Below are 24,939 nucleotides of genomic sequence, written 5' to 3'. Positions count from 1 at the left end.
GTGTGTGTGTGTGTGTGTGTGTGTGTGTGTGTGTGTGTGTGTGTGTGGATTGGGGTGACAGGTTAGGTGGCAACAGCAAAATCACAGCTGCACTTCCTACGAACCGGCGAGAAATAGCAGCGTGTCAGAGCAGGAAGACGAAAAGTGAAAGTGTGTGTGTGTGTGTGTGTGTGTGTGTGTGATGTGAGAGAATGTGTAGAAGCAAGGACGGGGAGTGTGTGTGTGTGTGTGTGTGTTGGCGTTCGTGACAAATAAATAGCAGCTAGAGAGCGTGCTCTGATTCAGAGACTGGCAGCATGACTGACTGATCCCTGCATCCATATCATAGGATTAAAAAGCCTGACACGGTGGCGACACAATAGCTGCAAAATATGAGACAAAAAAAAGTCGGTCAATGGAAGAAAAAAAAAAAAAGGAAATGTGATTATGAACCAGAACAATCGAGAGGGAGATAATATTAAAAAAAAACTAAAATCTGACACTTTTTGTGTGGTGGTGGATGTTAACGCTGTCACCGGGCAGTATAGGAGGAAGAGGAGGAAGAGGAGGGTTTTCCTAAGAGCCAAAACACACTTCAGTCACACTGTCAAAAAAGTAGATTTGTTTATTTTTTTGATGTTATTCTTCTGCCGGAGGGGTCAGAGGTCATTGGGCGTAAAAAAACATTTCACACCATTATATATATATATATATATATATATATATATATATATATATATATATATATATATAAAAAGCCAGAATACTGGACATACTGGCAGTCTAAACCAGTTAAAACCAGTCTTCCATTAAGGTAAATGACAGCCAGTTTCTTTACAAACCAGTATCATACACACCGACAGCCTGATCCTCATATAAAAAACTGTTTAAACAACAGAATACTGTACATACTGGCTGCATATTTCAGCCTAAACTAGTTAAAACCAGTCTACCATTAATGTAAATGACAGCCAGTTTCTTTACAACCCAGTATCATACACACTGTTGCTTATATGAAACAGTTTAAAACCAGAATACTGTACATACCGACAGCCTATTTCTGCATAAACCAGTTAAAATCAGTCAGTTATTAGAGAAAGTGACAGCCAGTTTGCTCACAAACCAGTGTCCTACACACTAACAGCCTGCTTCTCATATAAAACAGTAGTAAAACCAGAATACTGTACATACTTCCAGCATATTTCTGCATAAACCAGTTAAAACCAGTCTACCATTAAGGTAAACGACAGCCAGCTTCTTTACAAACCAGTATGATACACACTAACAGCCTTTTCCCATATATATAAAACAGTTTATTGTACATACTGGCAGTCTAAACCAGTTAAAACCAGTCTACCATTAAGGTAACTGACAGCCAGTTTCTTTACGAACCAGTATGATACACACTAACAGCCTTTTCCCATATATATAAAACCACAATACTGTACATACTGGGTTTCTATTTCTGCATTTAAACCAGTAGAAAACCAGTCTGCCATGAACTGGCATGAAGTCAACGTGTTTACCAAAACCTCCTCTCAAACCAACAGACACTTCGTTCGTATATATCACAAGTGAACGAATTAAATAACACAATTCAACTAACTTAAAACACTTATTCGTCTCCATATAAACACGTTAAAGACGTTAAATTCGTTAACAAACGGTTCAATTTACGGTAAAACCCAGTTTAATATCAAACTAGTTCGTTTTAACCGCCGTACAGTACAGCATGTACACACCAACGGTCGGTTTCTATACGGAGCAGCAGCCGTTAGAGCGACGGTTTGAATCCGTAAATCAGTTAAAAAACACAATAACCATATTATCTACCGGGGCAGTGTATTGTTTATTTAAATAAACAGTTTAAAAGCAGTCGTGAGCAGGCGGCGGTGTGTTGGTTAGTTGGTTTTCTATACAGCCCGCTGACGGCTTCACCTCAGATGACCCAAAAACCAGCCAGACTGGCTGTCTGCTAGCTATAGCCCCGTTTGAACCGAACGTACAGCCGGGCAACAACAACACTCGAGTCGGGCGATACGAGCCAAAACTACCGCTACCGTGTCAAGAGATTGGGGGTGTGTGTGTGGTGGTGGTGGTGGGTAAGGGGTGTTTAGCTACTTGGCTTGGGGGTGAGAGAAGAGACAGAGGAGAGAGGAGAGTCAGCCAAAACAAATACATTTCCCCGACATTAAACCCGCTTCGTGCTGCCATGAGAAGGGGGGGAAAGGCGCTAACGCTAACTAGCTTCACCTGGGGGGGCTAACGGCTAGCTCCGCTTTGGCTAATACATTTATTATGTGCACTTTCACCGCGGAGTGTGGAGTAGTGGGTCACGGCAAAAGTTGGCTACCATAAAAAAACACATTTTTAAAAACAACAACAACGCGAAACCGGATGACATTCACTAGTCTTTTGACAACACATGCAAACCACCGAAGAAGAGCAGCCACAACTTAAGTTACCTGGACAGCCCAGGTGTCTTTTTATTTCTTGTTTTTTTACCGCTGTGAAGGTTTTTAAATCCCGAGTAAAAAAAACTCCACAGCGGTAAAAAACCAGACTGTCTCTTGCCCGGGCTGCAGCAGCAGCAGCCCGGGCAAGAGACACCCAAGGCGGCCAGTCTGGCTGCGACCAACCCGCTCTAATAACTTCACTTTTGCGGTCCACTTTTGGTTGAAAATGTCCCCACCGGGAGTTAAATAAATAAGAAGTTTACCCCCCCCTCAACACCTCCTCGTGTGCTTACCTGTGTGTGGTCTTCGGGGGTTTTGCAGGGTGCAACTGGAAGTTGATTATTATTCCCAGACATCCAGAGTGGTGCATATATCTATAGCGCTGGTGTACAGTAAAGATTGTAGCATAGCTCTAACCTAAAGACAACAGTGGGGAGAGGAGGAAAAAAAAAAAAAAAGAGAAAACCTCCTCGTTGCTCATAGGGGGGATCGACGACAAAAACCACATGATCGTTTACGTCAGCATATATTTGCATAGGATGCCAAAAAAAGAGAAGAGAGATTTAATGTCTCGGCGTCTATGGTGACGTTTAAAAAAAAAATGCACAGAAAAGTTTTTAAATTATGTGCGCAGCCGGACTGGCACGAGCTGGTCTGCAGCCACGCACACCTCCTGCTGTAGCCTCGTGGATGTGCACGTTATTAAACATCACTGTTCATATATGTTCATTGTAGGGGACTTTATATCACACATTTATATTTAGTTTATTATGACTTTAAGGTATGCAAAGCCTTTTTATCCGCACTTTAATAATATATTTGTTTTAATATACTCTTATCTGTTTGTTTATTTACCATATTTGTATATTTTATTGTAAATTTCAATATGTTTCTGAATTTAAATCATGTCTTGTATTTTGTGTTGATTGTTTTAATGTTATGCACCATCCACCTAGTCAAATTCCTTGTATAGACAAAATGATTACACAAACCCACCTTCTGGTAAACATGTAAATAAAAATGATGCGATGATGTATTGATTCCTCTATAACACCTGTTTGATCCCGGAGCTGACCTCAGCTCTGCATCACACCTGGTGAGCAGTTAAATCATCATTTAAATAAAGAAATATAAACTAGTTTTAAGATCTAAAATAAGAGGTGTGGGAGTGGATGTTTAACCCCGCCCCCTGTCTGAATTTCATCAGGCTCGTGTGTTTTTGATATAAATTGTCTTGTTGTAGCTGATCAGATGTAATAAATGTAGAAACGTCCCCACGCAGTTCTGTGAAAAGATGTCAGAGAGTGACACCTACAGGAGCGTCTGAGAGCCACAACCCTCTGTACTGTATGTTTATTATATGTATATTCAGGTATTATATGTATATTCAGGTTATTAGTGATCTCAATACCTTTTTTGAAAGAATCAATAACCTTTAACCTCTGTGGTGATGAGAGGAAACAAGCTCCTAATCATCCTAAATCACTAAAATGTTACATTGTTTTAAAGAAGAAAATAGAATAGAATAGAAACCCTTTTTATTGTCATATACATATACACATACACAAAATTTTACTTCTGCATTTGACCCATCCCTGTATATAGGGAGCAGTGGGCTGCCAATGACAGGCGCCCGGGGAGCCAGGGTTCAGTGTCTTGCTCAGGGACACTACGACACGTGACATGTCCCAGTTGAGGATCAAACCGTTGACCCTGCGGTTACCAGACAACCCTCTTAACCCAGTGGCAACCCTCTTAAGCTAATAAGAATCTCTGTGCAGACTCCTAATAATTAATGCATGTTTTCCTCCACAAGGAAGGAAATCTATTCTATTTTTCATTATATTTCTTAGTTATTTTAATACATGTATTTAATTAGTTTCATTATTACATCTTCATCACGTTTATTTGCTTTGTGCATTCATATCCAATAGTTTAACTGTTTACATTTCTGCTGTCTTTATTATTTTTAGTCGCCTGTAAAGCACTCTGAGTCACTCTAACTTGTAAGAAATGTACGAAGTAAAGTTTGACTGATTTGATTTAGTGTCCTGCTCAAGGGCACTGCAGCCAGCAGTCTTTGTGTCGCTTCGGACCCCAAATTTCAGGATGAAATATGATATTTTTCATTTTTTCCTGGTGCTTCTTGTGAAATAGGAGGGGAGTGTTGCAATTCCCATGTTTTTATGGACGAATATATTGAACCTTGAGCTTCCCACAAGGTTTCAGATGATCTTGTGTTAAAGAATCACATCTTCACACGGTCTGAAGTGACATTTACCTCCTAAAACACGTTAAAAATCAGCCATCTTCTTAATTAATTCTGCAGCAGGTTTCCATCCTCTGAACTTGAAGGCCTTGTGACCGTCTGCCAGTCAGCAGTTTATTCAAAGTCAAATACATTACAGAAAAAAAGCTTTTTAAGTAAACAGCTTATTTCATAGCATCACATGTGGGTGCGCTGGCTGTGCTTTTAGAGACGAGCTGAGGAAAAATAACACACAACAGGACGACGCCACAGCCGGAGCCATCTCTGCAGAAGAGTTGTCTGCAACTGGAAGCTCTTGCCAGTGTCTCCAGAATACACAATCAGGTAATGTTGCCAGGCAAAGAGTGCCAGCTCTAGCCAATAAGCAGAGTTTTTGCCAACATTGCTTAGCAACAAAAGTTAACAACTGAACCACTCAAAGCTTAAAAACCATCTTTAAACAAGTAATCCAGAGCCAGTCAATGTCACAAATGTCTGCAGATGAAAAAGATTCGTAGCTCTTTGCAAAATAACAAAGAGGTTTGTCTTCTGCTCTGACAAAAGGTGGAATATAATTTAATTAATAACAACAATACAAAGATATGCAATGATCAGGCCACACACCCTTCCTACAGAGAAGCAAGGCACCCAGACTCAAAGGATGCAAAGATTCTTTTGCTTCAGTCAGTTTGAGTGCCTCAGTGGTTGTGTACGTCTCTGTGGTCATTTTGTATCTGTGTAGATGTTTTGTATCTGATTTGTGTCCCTTTGCTATCCTTTTGGATCTCTCTTTAGTCAGTTTGAGTCTCTTTGTAGTCGTTTTGTCTCTCTGTGTGGTCACTTTGTATCTCCTTGTTGTGGTTTTGTATCTATTTGAATTGGTTTGTGTCTTTGTAGTCATTTTGTATCCATCTGTAGTCATTTTGCATCTTTTTGTAGTTGTTTTGTATCTCTTTGGAGTTGTTTTGCATCTCTTTGCAGTTGTTTTGTATTTATTTGTAGCTGTTTTGTATCTCTTTGTAGTTGTTTTGCGTGTCTTTGTAGTTGTTTTGTATCTCTTTGTAGTTGTTTTGCGTGTCTTTGTAGTTGTTTTGTATCTCTTTGTAGTTGTTTTGCGTGTCTTTGTAGTGGTTTAGTGTCTCTTTGCAGATTGACTTTCCAAAAGGAAATATTAACGCTCCAAACAGAGGCCCCCTGACCCCCTGGGCCTGTAGGTCCATTCAGTAGTCTTTCTTTATTTAAAATCATCACCTCTCATACACTGAGAAACTGAGAAAGTTCTCTTTTGGTGGCCCAGAATGCTGAAAAAGAGAATCAGAAACAAAAGCTCAGCAGAATCAAACCACAGGAATCTTATAGTTGTTATTCACATTCACTCATTAATCAGGTGCCCATTTGAACTGTGCAGTCTACTACAAAAACAGGAAAATGTGTGAGGCACAGTGGGAGAGACTTTGCATATAATTGTGGTTTGACAAAAAAAAAATCATATCTCTATACAAAGAGACATAATAAAAAGGATATCAGAAATACAAAGGAGGCTTTAGTCAGGTTTTTAATCACACAGCGGTCATAAAACTCAAAGGAAGCTGATGTAAATGTTCAAACAGCAAAGAGAAAAGGAGAAAACCGCACAACACGCTGCAGTCGTGTGGTTTTTCTTTCTTGTCTCGTGACAGCAGAGCCTTGCAGCCACTGGCCTCCTTCACACAATTAATCAAATGAAGCCGCCTGAAAAGGCAAAAAAACAAGTCATTATTTGGTGTCACAGTTCAGCACACTGTGCCGGGAGGCTGTGGGTCGGCTCTCTTACTGGCTTTAGTTTTGAGAAGCTCCATCCGTAACATTAAAACAGGAAACGGGGAGGTTTGCCAAACAACTAGTCTCGTTAGAATTGAGGTTATTGTGCCATAAAACACAACATGGTTAGAAGACAGGGCTTATAATGATACATAATAATAATGAAACATAATAAAACACAACAAATCACTATAAATTAAACCATGAGGAGAAATATCTGCTGGAATGGCCAAACAGGGAGGCGATAGTTTGTGCATCATGGCAGAAAAAAAGCCCTTAAAATAAATAGAGACGGTTTTATCATCTAATAAAGACACTCAGGACTGAATGCCCAACGTGCTCAAGTACACAGACAGATCAACAGTGTCGCAGTCTAAATACTGGCTGCACTGTGAGTGACAACAGCAAACATTTGAGACTAAGCATCAATGGCGAGTTGCTGATCAATAGAAGTGACTCAGCAACAATTTCCCCAGCTGACGTCAAGCTTCGATGACTAACTTTGTGTCCTGATGTCAGTATTAGAACCAGACTGTGTACAGATGTTTACACTGCTACTCATATTCAATGATGAAGAGTAACAGGGTTAGGGTACTTATTCAAGTACTGCACTTTGCAGATTCAAATTATTTATGCAAGATATAAATCAACAAATAAATTAGAATGTGGCATTGTAGATTACGTTTAAGTGGTTAAGAGTGCTTCTCCTGATATTTGTATCAAAAGACTAAAGTGTCTTCCACAATCAAAACAAGTCCAAAGTTTGACCATATTCTGAGTGCAGATGTAAATACCTGTTCTGACTGTCCTCCTCCTCCTCCAGGCTGCATCCCACGTCCTCCCTGACCTCTCCCCAGAAACTCTGCGTTTCTTGTCGTCAAACAAGTGGCGATAACAGAGCACATTGTCATCAGGCCTATCCCGGAAGACTTTCAAAGTCAGTGGCAGACTCAGGCTGTCTGAGGGGCAGGGTCAGAAAAAAAATTAAAAGAGCACCAGCTGCATGCATAGGGGCACCAACGTGCATCATTTCTTTCCAACATGGACACCTGAGGACACTGTCTCACGTTTTCTCCACTGCAAAGTAACCCAAGAGGGCCCTGCATCACGTTTTTTCCACTGGAAGGGGGCCGTAGAGGACCCCAAATCATGTTTTCTCCACTGGAAGGGCAACACAGAGGGCCCCAAATCATGTTTTCTCCACTGCAAGGGGGCCTTAGAGGGCCTTGCATAGAGTTTTCTCCACTGTAACACACCCTAGAGAGCCCTATATCACGTTTTCTCCACTGCAAGGGCACCATAGGGGGCAATGCATCATGTTTTCCCCACTGGAAGGGCTGCCTTGAGGGCCCTACATCACGTTTTCTTCACAACAAGAGCATCCTAGATGGCCCTGCATCACAATTATTCCACTGGGAGGGCACCCTAGACGGCACTTCATTGGGCTTTCTCCACAGGAAGGGCACCGCATTGTTTTCTCCACTTGCATCAGTCCCTGTCTCCACTTGAGTCTTGAAATTGTATATATATATATATATATATATATATATTAATGTCAGCATGCTACGTTGGCGTTGAAATCAAAGTATAGTGGGGGCTGATGGGAGTAATTGTTTAAGAGATATGTTATTGAACTTAGTTGTTGGACATTTTGAACCTGCTAGATTACAACATGTAGGTGTTAGGTTGTATCCTCTGGGGACTATGAATGTCTGGATTTAAATGATTTCACTCTGGACCAAAGTGTTACTAGATGTTGAAACCCTAAAACATGTTGGATTCTGTTGCTGTGATCATCTGTATTCAGCAGACATAAAGCAATCTTTCAGTGCTTATTCTTTCATTCAATATTTGGAGATTAGGCTGACCTGAATAATGTTGTTTTGCATCCTGCATGTCACAAAGGAAAACACTGGTGTATGTGTGTGGGTTTATTTCCATCATCACCACAACAGCTGCAGTGATACCAGTGTCTTCACGGTGAAGAGTTAAACACACACATGGAGGTTCTGAGCCTTTGCTCTGGACCTTTGCTTAGGGATCCAATCCAGGAACAACCCTCACTGCAGCGTTCACTGCATAGATTACACACGCTTTCTTATTATCATCAAAATGGAGTCTTCTCAAGTGCACTTGATTCCTAGTTCCCTAAACTAGGGACCAGGTCTACAGGATGAAGCAGGGTTTAGCTGAGTCACCTGCTCTGCTCTTTGTCCTTTTCTTGGCTCTCATTAGGAAGTCACCTCACTCTGGTGCTGATAGTTTATTCATCAGAAGGGAGGACAACAGCGACCCATCACTTTTAATGCATCGTGTGCGTGGAGTCAGATGTTTCGATTTGTGTACACAACAACCCTTCTTGTGAGAGAGAGAGAGAGAGAGTTAGTGCTCGGCTGCCTCGGCTCTGTGTTTGTGTTTATTCAGATTCAGAGGAGACGCTGAGCTGCTTCACCTGCTCTGCATAATAACTTCCAACTCAACCCTCTGGGCTCATTTTACACACAGACGTGTTTTATATAAAGCCACAGTGTCGCTACACAGACGTGAGAGACGGAGTCTGGCTGTGAACTCTCATAAATCCCTCCCGTCTTCTGAAGGGACATCTTCATACTTGTGTCCCATCATTCCTGATTTCGCTCACCAACGTTCTTGCTGAGATCTGATGCCCAAGCGTCTACAATCAATATCTTAATCACAACACTTACTGTTCTGGTTCACTGTAGCTGCTCTCACGTCATTGTTTTTCACAATAAAAGCGGTAAAAAATGCCACTGTGCACTGCCGGCTCAGCAGCAAACAGCAGACAGACACAGTTAGAGACGAGCTGGTGAGAATTGTCTATGTAGCAGCTGCTCAGGAGCTTTCAGTCATATCACATGATCTTCTTCAGGAGATGAAGTTTGTTATAAAAAGTATTTCTCAGGGCTTTATCTTGGTGGACTTTGACCAGCATGGACAAGAAGTCCCTTTAAAGTGTCTTTTAAACATTTACAATTCTGTGAAAACTGCTGAAGAAGATCATGTGATGGGGTAGAAAGCTCCAGAACAGCTCCTTGAATGGACCTCGAGTTGGCATTGTTTTGTCTAGTTGTTTCCAAAAGAACATATGTGGCTCTGAACCTCCTCCAGCATCATAATATAATAATACAAGTCTTTCTTCTAAAGCATCAGATGTCTGTTTGAAGCCTTAAGTTCACATGTCACCACAGTTATTCATTCATTGGTCAGCTTCAGTCACATGGGGTTTGATCTCACTGATTCTGATCTAATCTCATTTGGTGGATCTGGACCCAGAATGTGAACCGCATGTGTCGGACTAGAGAAGAAATATTCAGGAGTCACATTCATTACGTCGACTCCGGCTGGACGAATGTTCAGCACGCCGACTCTGAGACAAACAGAAAAGATCCAGAACACAAAAGATTCACGTAATTTAACCAAACAATAAATCCCTCTTCTTATCGACACACGCATTCATATACGCTTAGAACAATTGTTACCCTGGCGGTATTTACATTCTCTGTACAGCGTCGCTAATACGCCATGGCTGAAGTGTGCTCAGTAACAACGCCCAACAGTGATGTCACAGCGCACCGTCACACCTGGAGTTCACTTCTACATCCCAGTTGAACCACCGCAGGTCAGCAACTGTGAAGTGTTCCTCTTTATTAATAAGTGTTCCTCTTTATTAATACACTCAGGACTCACTGAAGATTAAGTTTCATCACATTTAAATGAACTGTGTTTACAAACAGTCTCCAACATTAGCTCATTCAGACAGTTAATTCATTTGAATATCATATAAATAAAACAGAGAGTAAAGAAAAAGAGGTGTATACATTTCACTGGTATGTGTTGTACGTCACCTTCACCATACGAGGGCAGCATTTAGTCGGTGTAGAAACAGAGAGTCGAGTCGAGACCTTTCTCATCTCTGCTAATAAAGACTAAAGATCCCAGTGAAAGGTCAAAGGAAAAGAGAGAAGATATAAATGCACACAGATCATTTGAATTTCACAGATTTCTTCCTCCAGCTCTCTGTTCGTTCTCAGTTTCTGTGATTCCAATAAAACTCAACAAAGAGAGCAAACATCTTCCGCTCATGCTGTAATTTCACTGGCGGGCTAATTACAATCAACCTCATCAGAGCCTGAGAGCTGTGATTACTGCGTTTAACACGCTGAGCTCTTGTGATGATGACGGGCCACCACGAGTGTCCTCCCCTCAAACCACACCAGCAGCTGCTGCCATGACGGCGTTAAAGGTGCAGCTCGATTTTAAACTCCTCTTTCCTCTGAATATACATCAGCGGCAGATACCTAAAGGTTTCCAGAAAGGCAGGAGTGCTTCGGCTCTGTGTGGAAACACTGGACACTCCCACGGCCCCTGAACTGCACACTGTGCACTGGTTTAGTTTCTGTCAAATAAAAGCAGAAACAGAATCAGCATTTTAAAGTTAAGAGGTATGAATTGTATTTGTTGGACGGATACAAAACAAACACGGTATGATGTGTGTGTTGCTGATTGTGTCAGAATTAAAGCTCATTAATTCCTCTTTAATTTACCTCGTTTCCATGCAAACTGACATTCTGCTCACGTTAAAGGAGACACGGGCTCATTCTCAGGTATATTTAGTGTTTCTACTAGAACATTTTGACATGCTTTAAGGTCTGTACACATCAGGGGGGTGATGACTAAACAAAAGGAAAATGTGAAATACTTCTGCGAATATTTGACATATTTAACGGATATTTTTTTTAAAGCAGGAAGTTGAAATAAAACATGCTTTCTGAACTTCATAGAGAAAGCATGGCGGTGAAGAGAGACAGGAGGAAAGAGGAGCGTTGGTGTTTTTGTGATCAGTTTATTTCAGTGTTCTTTGCTGCAGAAAAATGGGAATATTTCTATTAAAATATATATTAAATTAAAAGAAAGAGGGAATTAAAGAGAAGCTCACACTGAGAAAAGTGACAGAGATCAATCTTCATTTAGTTAATGTTCCTGGATTCATTCAGCGTCTCTGCGATTGATGACGCAGCCTCACATGAGCTCTGAGTTCAGACTCACGCGCTGGTTCTATAAGGAGGCGACACGCTGAAGCAGAGCAGGGAGTGTTGTCCTCCTTTAACTCCTGGACCGGCGTCCTCAGAGGACCAATGCATGAATGATCATGTGTTGGTCCTGAATCCTCTTCCTCTAGTTAGATCGTCCTCCATCTCTTTTCTTTTAACCTCTTGAACCACTTCCTGCTCTCAGATATCTGTAGCTTCTGGATGTATTGATCCTCATTTCCTCCAATTCAGTATGTTTGAGCAGAAACGCTTTTAAAGGATCAAACAGAGAAATCTAGTTTAGTCTTCTTTCCCCAGGTGAGTAAAGAAAACATGAACGCTTTCAGTCTCACTTAGAAGATGAGGCCGTGGAGCCTCTAGTGGAATAACTTCCGTCTTCACAGGAAACAACTTAGTTAAGTTTAGGCAACAAAACCACTTCATAGGTTTAGGGAAAGATGGTGGTTTGGATTAAAATAACTACTGAAGTTAGGAAGTCATGTGACAAATAAGTCAACAATGCCTTCTCCTTTTAAATGGGTCATGTGTTACAGATGAAAAAAAAGCTAAATTCAAAATATTAACCGAGCAAAACCTTTATTTGACTCGTTCTTAAGTCATGATAAATACAGGAGAGAACACTACTGAGATCTGCCTCTCAGAGCTCCAATAACACCCTCCTTCAGGAAAATTAAACATAAATAATAATTAAACAACTCGAGTTCACTTCATGAACAAACAGACGGGAGGGAAAGAACGTACTTTAATATTTACATTATAAACAGTGTGAGAGGAAATCTACTACATCTAACAGATCTCAGATACAGATGTTGCTGAAGCAATGAAAGTAAAAGGATGTAAAGTAAATATATCTGCAGGAACTCGTCCCGTTAAAGCAGCTCCGAGCCGTCCTCACACAGAGGATGAGAGGATGAGAGCAGCTCGGGCGTGTTCGTGGTGACGCAGGAGATAATTGATTCCCGGCCCGGGTCTCACTCTGTGAACGTGAATAATTAATCACTCTCATCCACACTTCAGATCATATTTACACCCGAGAGGCTCCTCAACCCGCTGAGCTCAACAGCAGGAGGTGCATGCGCGTGCGCGCACGCACACACACACACACACACACACACACACACACACACACTCTTTATAGTTAGATGTTCACTCTGCTCTGCAGTGTAAGCGTAACAATATCCCCCCAGGGCTGGACAGGAGCATCCTCGGTTGTCTGCAGGGTGGATGACAGAGAGGCAGCAGGTTCTTGTTGACGGTGGTTCAGGTTCTAGATCAGCTGCTGTAGAACCCGGTCTGACTCTGCTTCTCTGAGAGCAGAGCTGTGGTGTTGTTGGATCCTGAGCTGCAGCTCACCTGCTGGTTTCCAATCATCTTCCTTCAGCTCCACAAAGAGCTTCATCTTCCTGCTCAGTGCCGGATGAACTAGAGTCGAGTCACTTCACCTGCTGAGCGACAGTTTAACACCAAACACACGACAGGAAACAGCGGTCGTACTCCAGTTTTATTGTTTTGAGAAAAATCAATACCAAGTTTAAAATGTGCTTGAATATTTGGCAAATTATTTCGCTCAGAAAGAGAGAGCGACGTTAACAGAGTACAGCTGGACTCTTTATATAATCAGCTTTCAGATCAATCTCCAGTTTCTGCATAAAATGTGAAAAATGAAACCAAAGACTTTTGTCCTGGAACAACGAAAATTAACGTTAAAATAAAAGTTACAAATGGAGGCGGATCAATCCAAAGACTGGATCCAGAAACTCGACACATAAACCAAAATACATTTACTCAGAAATATAATAACTCTGTTTTACATCAGCTGTTATTGTTTCTTACAACGCATTTCTGTTCATCAACCTTCTCAAAGACAGAGCTTAATACTGTAACAATGACAAAACATAATAAATCCTGATATGTGACAGTACAACGAGTCTCCGGCTCTACGAGAATAAAAACATCACGGGAGAAATGGAAAACAGAAACATGCAGAACTTGACATAAATAAACGCTTTTGTGTATTTTTGTAGTGAAGATGGAAACTTCTTGGAGAGTTTAGGAGCCTTTCAAACAACAAAATAAGACGCAGGTTTCGACTAGAAATGTTTCACTTCCTGTTGTTTGGTCAGAAATTTGTGGATGTTTTCCGTTGAATCGTCTGCATAGAATCGTTGTTTCTTATTTAGTTTGTTTACGGAGAGAGAACATAATCTGTATATTTACAGGCGGTGGTTTGAGGTGGTTACCCGTTAGCACCTCGGTCGTAAAGTGTGTGACTTTATAATTTCAGTATTTAGTAAACAAAATCAAATACTTATCTTGTGTTGTGAATTTAAATGTATATCAGATCAGTATTTATTTAGTTGTATTAATGTCGAGCTAGCCGCTAAATCTTGTACAAAAAAATCTCTTTTTTTAATTTATTTAAAATGTATCATCATTTCTTCATCGTCCCTGACAGATACATGAAAAATCATTTAAAAACACCAGTTAACCGTCACAGCTTCCACCTTTTGAATTTGTCACGATGTTAGCTCTGCAGTCATACCATTTAAAGTAAGAGTAAATATGTATATATATATATATATATATATATATATATATATATATGAAGACACAAAGAGTGACGACGTTGCTCGTTGGTAACCTGCACGTGTTTCTGTGTATCAATGCTTTGTTGCAGCTTTTTAACATTTCTGTATTTTTAACATTTCTTCCAGAATCTTCCAGCAGGATGATCAGGAGGCACTTTAACCAACCAGGTAAACGACAAACAGAAGAACTGAAGGCTGACAAACAGGACCGGCTTCCTTTTCTCCAATCGACCTGATGACGAACCCGTTAACGGAGAGACGTGTCGCGGGACCGTGAAATATAAAAACCATGTGAAGCTGAATCCATTTTGAGACGACGACAAAAACAAATCAAACCTGTTTTCTTGGAGTTAATTCAAAAGCATAGATGAGTTCAAATAGTCCCAACCTGATAAAGCCCCCCGTCCCCTCTACAATGTCCATAAGAAATCCTCAACATCAGGCACTTGTTGATTAGTCCGTAACTCCAAACCGCCCAATCAGAAACAGCGAGTGGCCTCCAATCGGCTCCTCCTCGTTAAATGAGTCCAGGCGGCGTCTTCGCTGCTCTCTTTAGCCTCCTCTTCGGCCCGACTCTCTCTTCCTCCCCCTCCAGGCTCCGGGAGACGCGGTGGACGCCGGCGTCGTCCTGCTGGAGCGTCGGGTCGTCGGGGGCCACGGGCCGCGGGGCCGGGTAGTTGGGCTCGTAGTAGCGGTAGGGGTCTTCCTCCTCGGCCTCGCCGTAGTTCTGGAAGACGTTGGGCGGCAGTTGGACTGCGGGGACAGCGCCGCGGTCAGTGACATCCTCTACAAACCAAAGCAGGCAGCGAGGGCGGCGAGGCAGCCAGTCACACAGGCAGACGGTCAGTGACAGCCCAAAACAAAGATGGCCGACCCCGCCACCACAGCAAGCAACGTTTTGGATCGGATCGTTGGGGGTTTGATTGGGTTAGTGAGACAGGAAGAGGATGAAGAGGATGAAGAGGATGAGAGGGACAACGGTACCAGGGTTACCAGGGTTACGGATTGAAAGCAGAGTTCAGAGGATGAATTCAGGATTCACAACCGCAAATCAAATGTTAAAAAAAAACAAAAACGTTCTTGTTTATTGTGCAAATGTGTCAAAGTTTCAACAATCATTAGATTTGTTATTTATTAATTATGAAGATGTATAGAGGCCATCGTAGGTAAAATAAATATATATTTTAAATCACGCAGCCGGGGATAAAAAACAACTTGGATATTCTCTGAAATTATAAAGAATAAAGAAAAATTATAAATATATGAATTATATTAGTATTTATTTATTTTCATCTTCCAGGACCTTCTTGTCCTTCAGAGGCTGTCTGTCAGAGAGGTCCTCAGAAACAGCAATATTTGGGATTCATCTGACAACGTAACATAATAACATACTGAGACCGTCAGCATTATGTTCATAAAAGAACAACATAAGGGACATGAAAGGAACGGATGCTTCTTGTTTCTGGACCTTCTGCTCGCTCAGAGGACCGAATAACTTCAGGAGCAACAATATGCAGATGATGGCTTCACGTTACTGCCATCTGTGGTGTGATGAGGTTCATCCATTCATGCAGAGTGAAGCGACGTGGCTCTTGGCAAATGTATGACTTAATAGTCTCAGAGAATATTCAAGTTTTTTTCTCGGAATTTTTGATAAATTTTTTGTGAATTAGCTTTTTTTGTCTATTTACAAAAGATGATGAGTTTTTTTCTGTGAATATTCCCCTGCTGCTCTGGCTCTGTAATCATTTATATTTTCACCCTCAATGGTCATAATACACTATTGGAATTAATTCACATTCAAATTGTCACAATTAAAGGTTTTCACGTGATTTTTTTTAAAGGTATCTACACACGCAAGGTTAAAACAACGTGCAGCATCTCTATTAAGTTGTCGTGCAGATTAATAACTCTTAAAGAGTTTTTTTTAATGTTACAGGAGTTTTTATTGAGTCGGTGAAGCTTGTGGTTTAAAATAGAGGCCCTGGATGATCATCATCTAGAAGGAGAAGTCAGGAGAAGATGATTAAAGAACACGTCTTCTTACCATGAAAAGACTCAAATATTAAATATGAATGCATGAATGAGAGCATTGAGAGCTGGACGAACTAATTGACGTCTTTGGTCTTTAAGTTGTATAAATGAAGGAGAATAAACAATAAGACCAGCTTCATCGTTTACCATTGTGGTTTATCTTTTAAAAAATAAAGATTTGATTTCAGTTGAGATGAGAACGGACAATAACAGAAACTAGCACAATTTGTTTAATTAACTCTAATTATTGTTTTAATTTAGATTATTTTCTGGCGTTCCTGTCGTGTTGTTTCTGCCTGTACACCACTTTATAACGGTCTTATATTTACTGTACATCACATTACGTGTCTGTCCCATGATGTGACACCTGCAGCGTTTTACAGCCTCTGCAGCAGATAAAGATAAAAAAGCTCCGCTGTGGTTTCAGTCGTCACTGAAATACTGAGCGGAGGGTTAAGAAGACGTGAGATGTTGAAAAACGAGGCGGTGACGGACGGACGGACACAAAGACGGAGGAAAGATCACAACATGCAGACGTTACTCACATGACGGCCCTGCAGGCAGCGAGCTGAGCAGCAGCTCTTAGGCCGCTGTGTGACCTTTAACCTCAACGTACATCCAGGGTTAACACAATCATGCATTTAACAGGTAAAGATGAGTCATGCTGGGTTTCTTCAGCTATGGAACTGTTAGAATGAATGACATGGTTCAATATACATCAATATAGCTGCAGTGTTTAACCCTTGTGCATCACCAGGGACACTCTGTTTGTGTTGATGCATATGGAATACATGTTGGACGTTTAACCTCAGCTCCTATAATACTCACGTATCACTCAGACCCTTAAGGACACAAATGTCCCCATTTAAACCCATTCAAACCACAACGCATAAAATCAATCATTCTATTCTATCAGGCTTTTGATCTCAAGCCCTGGCTTCAATGTTGTATTATTTTCCAACAGATGTTCTCATGTTTGCCCTGTGGGGTAAACACATGTTATTCTCCTGGTGTCCACTAGGGGCATCACTGCTGCATTATGGAGCAAAACAATAATAGAATTATATGTTGTTGTGTTTTTTTTTCCATTAACAAACAGCAGCGGTAACAAACATTTAGAGGGTTTACATTCTGAAAATGAATTCATATTCAGTAATCATGATTAAGATTGAAGTTAGGAGATTTAACTCATTAAAAGTGGGGAATAATAATTTCTTACATACATTGTTGTCCTCTAGAGCAGTGCTTCTAAAACGTTTTGTTTTTGGGGGGGGAGACACGTTTCTAAAAAGCCCCAAAAACTCATCGAGACCCGTTTCCCAACAGGCTCTGTCTGCACACTGACAGAGGAGTGAATTTATGGATGAATTCATGATCATTTTTTCTGCCATTTCCAGATAAACAGCTGTTTTGAAGAGATATACGTTTGATTAATGCATGTGATTGAAAACATATGCACATGTTAAATACTTTATAATGTGACCAAATCAATCTATTTAGGTGGAGTTAACAGACGATCTCATTCTTTGTATTTCCTCTCATCAGTTAAACAAACAGAATGAACTCCAGACGTTTATATTAGACTCAAAGTACAATTACCAGAACAATACGAACATCCAGGCTCCCCCATGTGGCTTAAAGGTGAACTGCAGATATAAATAAATACGACTATGAAAGAAATTCTGTTCATTTGTTTCATGTTTTTGGGAATCGCTGCTCTAAAGACTTCAGAGACTTTGTTTGAAGTGATGCACAAGAGTTAAACAGTCACATCTGCTGATCTGTGTTCGGGACGAGAGTACTGTGATGCTAACTGTGACATCATTTCCCGTCTTTTCCCGCAAATAACGGAAACAAATCGCTGGTCTGGACGCTGGAGAGCAAATGAACATGTAGCAGATAGAAAAGCTGCCATTTGTTGTTCGCATGCCGAGTTCTGGAGTGTTTAAAAGTGAAATACATGAAGAAGAAAACCCTCCATGCAGCATCTTTACATTGAACCCAGAGTGACTTAACACACAAGTCAAGTCATAAAGTGTGAAGACGCAGAGTTCAGTCAGTGATCTGCTCAATAGGTCGTTCCTCTTGTTCCATGTTTGCAGCTTAAACGGCTGCTTCACCAAATCACAATAAACACATTTCCCCACTGAGTACAACTGTCTTAACTTTACTTGCTGAGGTTTTGAGACCAAATGAAACAAAAGTAATATATCGTCGTGTAATGTTTACAGCTTCATCTGTTTAATGATTCAGGGGAAGTGACCCTTCAGGGGGAAAAAACAAGCTGAACTTATCAAATGAAATTTCTACATAAAACACAATTTCGTTCCTCATGCATTTCAGACTGCATCCTGACTTTGATTTTATTTGTTTCACGTTTCTCCCTCAAATGTTTGACTTCAGTGACGTGCCTCCACCAGCTTTTAAACAAGCTGGTGGAGGTTTTATTCTATAATTAACTTATAATTACATACAGCAGAAGTAAGGCATGAATACTAAGTGTGTCATTTATGATTTTTAATTAAATTACTTGAAAGTTCTGTTGTTCTAATAACAACCTTGGCGCGCAGCGGCTGTAATTACACAGCAGTCTAGTAGATACGATTACTTCACTTATACTGACAGTTCCTTCAATGAAACATCAATAACAAGGAGAGAATATAGTAGAAACTATAAACTATTATTGTTGAATCATTTTTGATCAAACTAGTGTAGTCATATTTATTTAAGGGACCCTACGTACCTCCAACATTGTAGCCCACACAGGAGTTCTGGTCGCAGTAGCCCGGAGGCCCGGCGGAGCCGATGGGTCCGGGGACACCGGGCCGACCAGAAGACCCAGGATTTCCAGGTCGCCCCGATGAACCCTGGCTGCCAGGTCTGCCCTGCCCCTGGGTACCTGAGAGGAGAGGAGGAGGAGTTAGTAAGAAACCACCTGGAGGACCAGATCGAGAGCTTCTGGTGAATGGTGTGGTTTAATGTACCAGGGGGTCCTGGAGGTCCTCGGGGGCCTTGGACTCCAACGCCTTGAGGTCCTTTCTCGCCCTTTTCTCCCAATTGACCTGGACACACACACGCACGCACACACACACACACACACACACACACACACACACACACACACACACACACACACACACACAGGTAAAACAGTGTTGTAACAGGATTTATGCTCGTGTTATCAATCATCTTATTTCTGTATCAAGGAGTTGACTTATGGTAGTTTTAATCCCTCAGTATCAACATCTGAAACCTTCTAGACACCACCTGCGACTCTCAGTCCATGTGTTCGCCCCTTTACCTCTCTCTCCAGGCTGGCCGTTCTGCCCGTTCTGTCCGGGGAAGCCGGGTCTTCCTGAGGGTCCCTGTTCTCCCTGGGTCCCCGGGGTCCCCTGTCTGCCGGGCTCTCCTGGGGGTCCTGGCACAGTGCGGATGGACACCGGTGGACTGGGCACGTGGTTCAGGATGGAGTTGTAGCGTGCCATGTGGCCTGAACACAGAAACAAAGGGGACATGTTTCCAAAAACAAACCGGATTAAATATTCCGGATTATGGAGTCACAAACCTTATTTCTACACCTGAGAAGTTCCTTACTGACTCAACTAGAGAAGCAAAACAGACACACTAAGACTCACAAGGAACAAAACAACCACAGAGAGACACAAAGAAATAACTGCAACAAAAATAAAACGAACACAAAGAGACACAAAATACAAACAGAGGCTGAACAACAAGGTCTGTCTGTCTTGTATCGTCTGTAGAAAAGATGGTGGGACGTGTTGCACGTCTACGTCCAGGGGACCGCTGTCTCTTAATGCGTCCGTGCTGACGATGCATCCTTTAGCCACTGACACTAACCAGAACCACATCCTAACCTTGACCCTAAAACCAGGTCTCGGGTCCCTCAAACCCAACATACAGAAGGTGTTTTGACTCACTCTGAATCAGCTGCTCACAGACCTGCCTGGCGATGGCTTGAACTGATGACGTCGACTGGAGGTCCCCCTGAAGACACACGAGCAGAACTATATTCATATTTGTATTGTTAGTATCTAGACTTCCCTTCTGCACTGACGTACATTGATGACCACGACTTTAAATAAAGTGTCCAGATGTATATTTTTTAACAAATAAATTGACGTTCTGTACAATCTGTACCATCGATTAATATCACAATGTGTTTGTGTATGAATATTTCTTAAATCATACTTGTTATTGTGTTTGGTTGCATAAAAACAGACTTATAGTCTTTGTCTTAAATACAAGTCTGAGTGAGATTTGACACTTAAATGTACCGGTTGCATCAATCTCTTTAAAGCAAAGCGACTAATGTAAGACCGACTTTGATGGACTGTCACGCAATGCATCATGGGGAAGAGACAAAATGGCGGAGTATGGGAGAAAATCAAAGAAAGTGTAAACAGCAAAGATCCAAGGGTCATTAAAGATGTTGAGATGTTAGCATGAACATTTGATTCTCTACAAGAGTCTGCCATGAACACATTAATTAAAACTTAGCTAGCTAACTAGCACACAGCTGGCTAGTTAAGCTAGCTTGCTAACACTCGCCTCTACTCCGGAGAAGGACAAGCTAACGTTAGCTACCTAGCTAACTAGCCGGCCATCCGTCTCCAAAGTTGCGTTCGCTCTCTTCCTGACGAGATGCGGCAAAATTTTACAGCCTTTATTGACGTGTGTCGTCCCCATAACAACTAACAACAATCGCATAAACAATTGCAATGAAACAGTTTTCTTCTGTACATGCCAAATGACCACGAAAAACAGTCCAATATGTGTTCTACTCATGTTCTATTTTTATAGTTTTTATTGAAGACATTTCATGTTTACCCCGACTTAGGTGTCAGACAAACAGCCAGAGAGCCGGTTCCCTGTCTGACAGAACAAACCTTAATGCTACAACACAAAACCTGAACTCTATTTAGAGCAGTTAAACATCTAACTAAAGATAACTTTACTTGTTTAGTGAAATTGAAGCTCCAGGGGACACTTCTCAGTTGGAGTCATCCGGACTGAATATTTGTCTGTTTGCCTCCATTTTTGTCTTCCCATTGACTTTATTTGTCTTTTTTGACGCCTGCAAATTTCACATTTCACATTTTTAACTGACTAAACCTTTAAAGGGAATGTTAAAACGAGCGTTCATGCTCTGCTCAACCTGCGAGTCGTTTTAGTTTTTTATCTCGCAGCTCTTCATGTTCTGTTCTGAAGGAAACCCACATTGCCGGCGAGTAAAAGAGCGGAGTAACTTTAGTCGTTCATTATTTCCATCTTTGCATAAACGACACCACTTACCCGTTCACCTCTCTCCCCTTTGCTTCCAGGAACACCCTGCAACAGAGAAGAATCAATGAGAAGAGGATAAAAACCCAGAAACAAAGCTGTGAAGTTTAACCGGTTCAGATGTTACGGAAATTCACGCAAACGCAAAATGATTCTCTAGCTCACGAATCCTCTTACAAGTCTGGATTACTTTGTTCCTCCCGTCTTGTTGAGTCCCTTTGATTAACTCTGAGCCTCTGGAAGGTTTTCTTACCTCCATAACGACGAGGGAACTGTGGATTTTAATGATTATTGTTTGCTTTTAAGACTGACAATTATCACCTTTTAGTTTTTTCCATCGTTGACTTTGTCTTAATTTGTAACCGCAGCAGTAAAATGCATTGAATCAAGTTGCAAGATCTAGTTTGGACGTGCTGTTTGACATTTTAGAAGTTTTTACGTATCTGTACGGAAGCCCTGAGAGAACAAAATAAAAAATAAAAGTAATTTTCTAAATCTGATCTAAATCGTTTGAGAAATGTGTTTCCTTCACCAGACAGAATCTGAGCTCGTTGAACTAACTTTTCTTTTGACTTTCATTTGAGTCGTTATAAAAAAAACAACAATCTTTGTTCAAACTGTGTATTTTCTAAAACCTGAACTCTTTTATTTTACTCTGATAAGTTCACATCAAGACCTGCAATTGACAGCGTGTGGTAGTTAGTTAAGGCTCGGTGCAGTCCACCCACGCAGCAGTAATTACACGCTTCACAACATGTCTCTTTGTCAGCAGTTTGTTTTCACCTCCCACTGAATCTCATTCGTTCGTCGGCGGCGCGGTTTACATGTGATTCACTGTCTGCGAGCGTTTCATTTAATCAGGGAATGAATGTCAAAGCAGAGAGCGGCTCTCACACAGAACACTCTGTTAGAAACAATGTGATAAAAGACTTCTTCTCATACATTCACACAAAAAGACTCGATGATGGAACTCTCCCACGTGGATGACCTTTTTAGCGTGGGTTTATTTGTTTACGCATAAGCAGAAGTAGGATGTGTAGTTCTGTGCCCGTCACCACTTCCTGGTTGGGTTTCCGCTCCTCCAGTCCTAATGACCCCCCTAAGACCTCAAACCCTGAACCCTCAGGGACTCACTGACGTCACCTGGTGAGTGTGAGAGGCTGTGAGCGCTTGAGATGGTGTGAATACAAATGGGACGGCACTTTGCTGCAACATATCACGTTACCATGAAAACGTCGAAAATGATGTCAATTGTGGGTATTTATTTGATATGTTTTACTTCCTCCAGGCTCCTTCCTCACAAGATGAGAGGTGATTCATAATAACCTGTTCACTCGTTTTTCAAATAACAAAATTAAACATTTGATGAATAAATAAATAAATATCCTCTGATTTCATGTGAGCCTTTTCTTCTGATAGTCATTCGTTTAGTTTAGACTCCAAAAATGTTTGTTTCTGATAATATAATATGTAATATTTCTATGTTTTAAACATCATCCATCAGCGTTTCCTCTTCTTTATTATAACAAAGCTCCTTTAAGACATACAGCAGGTGAATCAGTAGTTCTCTCATGTGCTGTATGAACAGTGAACAAACAGCCGGAGTTAAACTGTTTACTGCACGGATTCTGAGAGAGGAAATCCCCGTGCATTAAAGATTATTAGTATAGTTGATGTACAAACCTGGAAACTAAGATTAGTTCAAACTATTCGTCCTGTTAAAAACGTCTTCACAGAGGGATGAAGAGACAGGAAGAGAGGATCTGTCCTCATCAGTTGGTCTTTCTTTGTTGAGTGAGAGGTATGAGGAAAACAGTCAAAGGAAGTGTGTGTGTGTGTGTGTGTGTGTGACTGACAGACTCGTGGACCTTCAGACCGGACAGGAAGCTGTTAATCCTGTTAATCCTTCCGAGACACACACATACACACACACTCTTTGTGTCTCCGTTAAGCCTGACTGACGTGACTTCCTTATATTTTGTTTGTGAAGCGGCCTTCTGTCAGAGAGGTGAGGTGTGTTTTCCTTCTTTACAGGCGGACAAGTCGACTCACCGATGGTCCCAGATCTCCCTGTTTCCCTGAAGGGCCCGTGTTACCCTGGGCCCCCGGGCCTCCTGGCGTCCCCTAAAGAGACACAGAATCACAGTCAGAGTCCACTTCAAACAAAGAAGCTAAAACGTGTAAATATAATATACAACGCCACTTATTGTGATGCATACATTCATATTTCCACTGCTGCTTGTCACAACTACTCCACACAGCAGTGGATGTGAACTGTTATAACAGGAAACAGAATAAAAGTCCACATTTAATATGAATTCATACTGTTTCAAAATCAACGTGTCTAAAAATAAAACACTTCCCGGTGCTTGATTCTCGATCGATTCTGCAGCTTTGGAAGCAAAACGTAGCTTTCAGGTGATTTTACAGGAATGTTCAGTTGGATCAGTGCCATGTTTAAAAAACAAGAAGAAGAAGACAGCGTAGAGTCGGCACTTCCTCGCCTGTTCACTGCTCAACTTTAATAAGCATCTTTACCTGGAAGAAGAAAAACGTCCCAGAAGCTGCATAATTATCTCCTCCAGTCACAGCTCCAATTAAAATCAACCTTCAGGAGTCCAGAAGGAGAATCACAAGCACAACACACGAACAAAGTCGACATTTAAAACCTGCACTCACGATAGTTCCTGAGGGACCCGGTCTGCCTGGCGGCCCGTCTTTACCCGGCAGTCCCTGTGGAGGAGACAACAAACAAAAAGCATTTAGGAAGACGCTGCTTCTGGCAGTTTCATCGCTCGGCTCAGCGAGTCGCTTCTAAATAGGTTTTGAAATGTGTTGAAGTCATTGGTGGGAGAAGTAGTATATAAGTAGAAGTAGCTGTAGCAGAAATATAGCTAGCGCTAGTAGTATTAGTACAGCTGATAGAAGTACAGTAGTGGTGCAGTATACAAGAGTAGTAGTTGTAGAGGGAAGTAGTACATGATTCCACTTGTAATATCCAAAGTGTAATACTACTACTAAGTGTAATGGCTTAGTACAATGTGAAATACTGCAAACAAGCCAGCTAGCTCAGTAAAAAGCGAGTTAAAGTTAAATTAAACAGAAATTCAGCAGCATCATAAAACTCAACTGGGTTGAGTTTGTCCCTGAACTTTCTTCAGAGTTAAATCTCTTGTACGTGAGGGTTTAAGGTTTTGGTGCAACAGAATTAAATTAAATCTAGATTTAGATTGAAAACTAAATTAATAATTAATATCTAAAGAGAGGTTTCAATTTCTGAAGGGTCAACCCCCCCCCCCCCATTGCACACAGTGACAGTAATATTTGCAAGGTGACTCACTCTGGATCCTGCTGGTCCGTCTCTGCCTGGACCTCCAAGTCTGCCAGCTATTCCCTGAAAAAAACACCAAGAGTCACATAAAGTCCATATATACATATACATATATATACATATATATACA

At 41.2% G+C, this 24,939-nt stretch overlaps 2 protein-coding genes across 2 annotated transcripts in view; both read right to left on the bottom strand.

Annotated features, from left to right (window-relative positions):
* The window catches only part of LOC116401072 (zinc fingers and homeoboxes protein 2-like), a 94,727-nt gene extending 91,667 nt beyond the window's left edge, over window positions 1-3,060 (bottom strand). Inside the window, exon 1 of the mRNA XM_031879292.1 lies at window positions 2,729-3,060. The gene's annotated coding sequence lies outside the window, so the exon portion shown is untranslated. The remainder of the gene's footprint in view (window positions 1-2,728) is intronic.
* Window positions 3,061-14,133: 11,073 nt separating this feature from the next.
* Window positions 14,134-24,939, bottom strand: part of LOC116401071 (collagen alpha-1(XIV) chain-like) — a 13,584-nt gene continuing 2,778 nt past the window's right edge. The window contains exons 4-12 of the mRNA XM_031879291.1: window positions 24,819-24,872; window positions 24,158-24,211; window positions 23,531-23,602; window positions 21,491-21,526; window positions 20,116-20,182; window positions 19,479-19,667; window positions 19,162-19,239; window positions 18,921-19,076; window positions 14,134-14,929 (exon numbers count right to left, since the gene is read on the bottom strand). Coding sequence (XP_031735151.1) covers window positions 14,661-14,929; window positions 18,921-19,076; window positions 19,162-19,239; window positions 19,479-19,667; window positions 20,116-20,182; window positions 21,491-21,526; window positions 23,531-23,602; window positions 24,158-24,211; window positions 24,819-24,872 — 975 coding nt within the window. The 3' untranslated portion in view covers window positions 14,134-14,660. The remainder of the gene's footprint in view (window positions 14,930-18,920; window positions 19,077-19,161; window positions 19,240-19,478; window positions 19,668-20,115; window positions 20,183-21,490; window positions 21,527-23,530; window positions 23,603-24,157; window positions 24,212-24,818; window positions 24,873-24,939) is intronic.

Source organism: Anarrhichthys ocellatus, unplaced genomic scaffold, assembly GCF_004355925.1.
Source record: "Anarrhichthys ocellatus isolate YVR2014 unplaced genomic scaffold, GSC_Weel_1.0 scaffold242, whole genome shotgun sequence".
In the NCBI taxonomy this organism is placed as follows: Eukaryota; Metazoa; Chordata; class Actinopteri; order Perciformes; family Anarhichadidae; genus Anarrhichthys; species Anarrhichthys ocellatus.
Note: the sequence above shows the minus strand (reverse complement) of the source record. Positions and strands in the feature narration are given on the sequence as shown.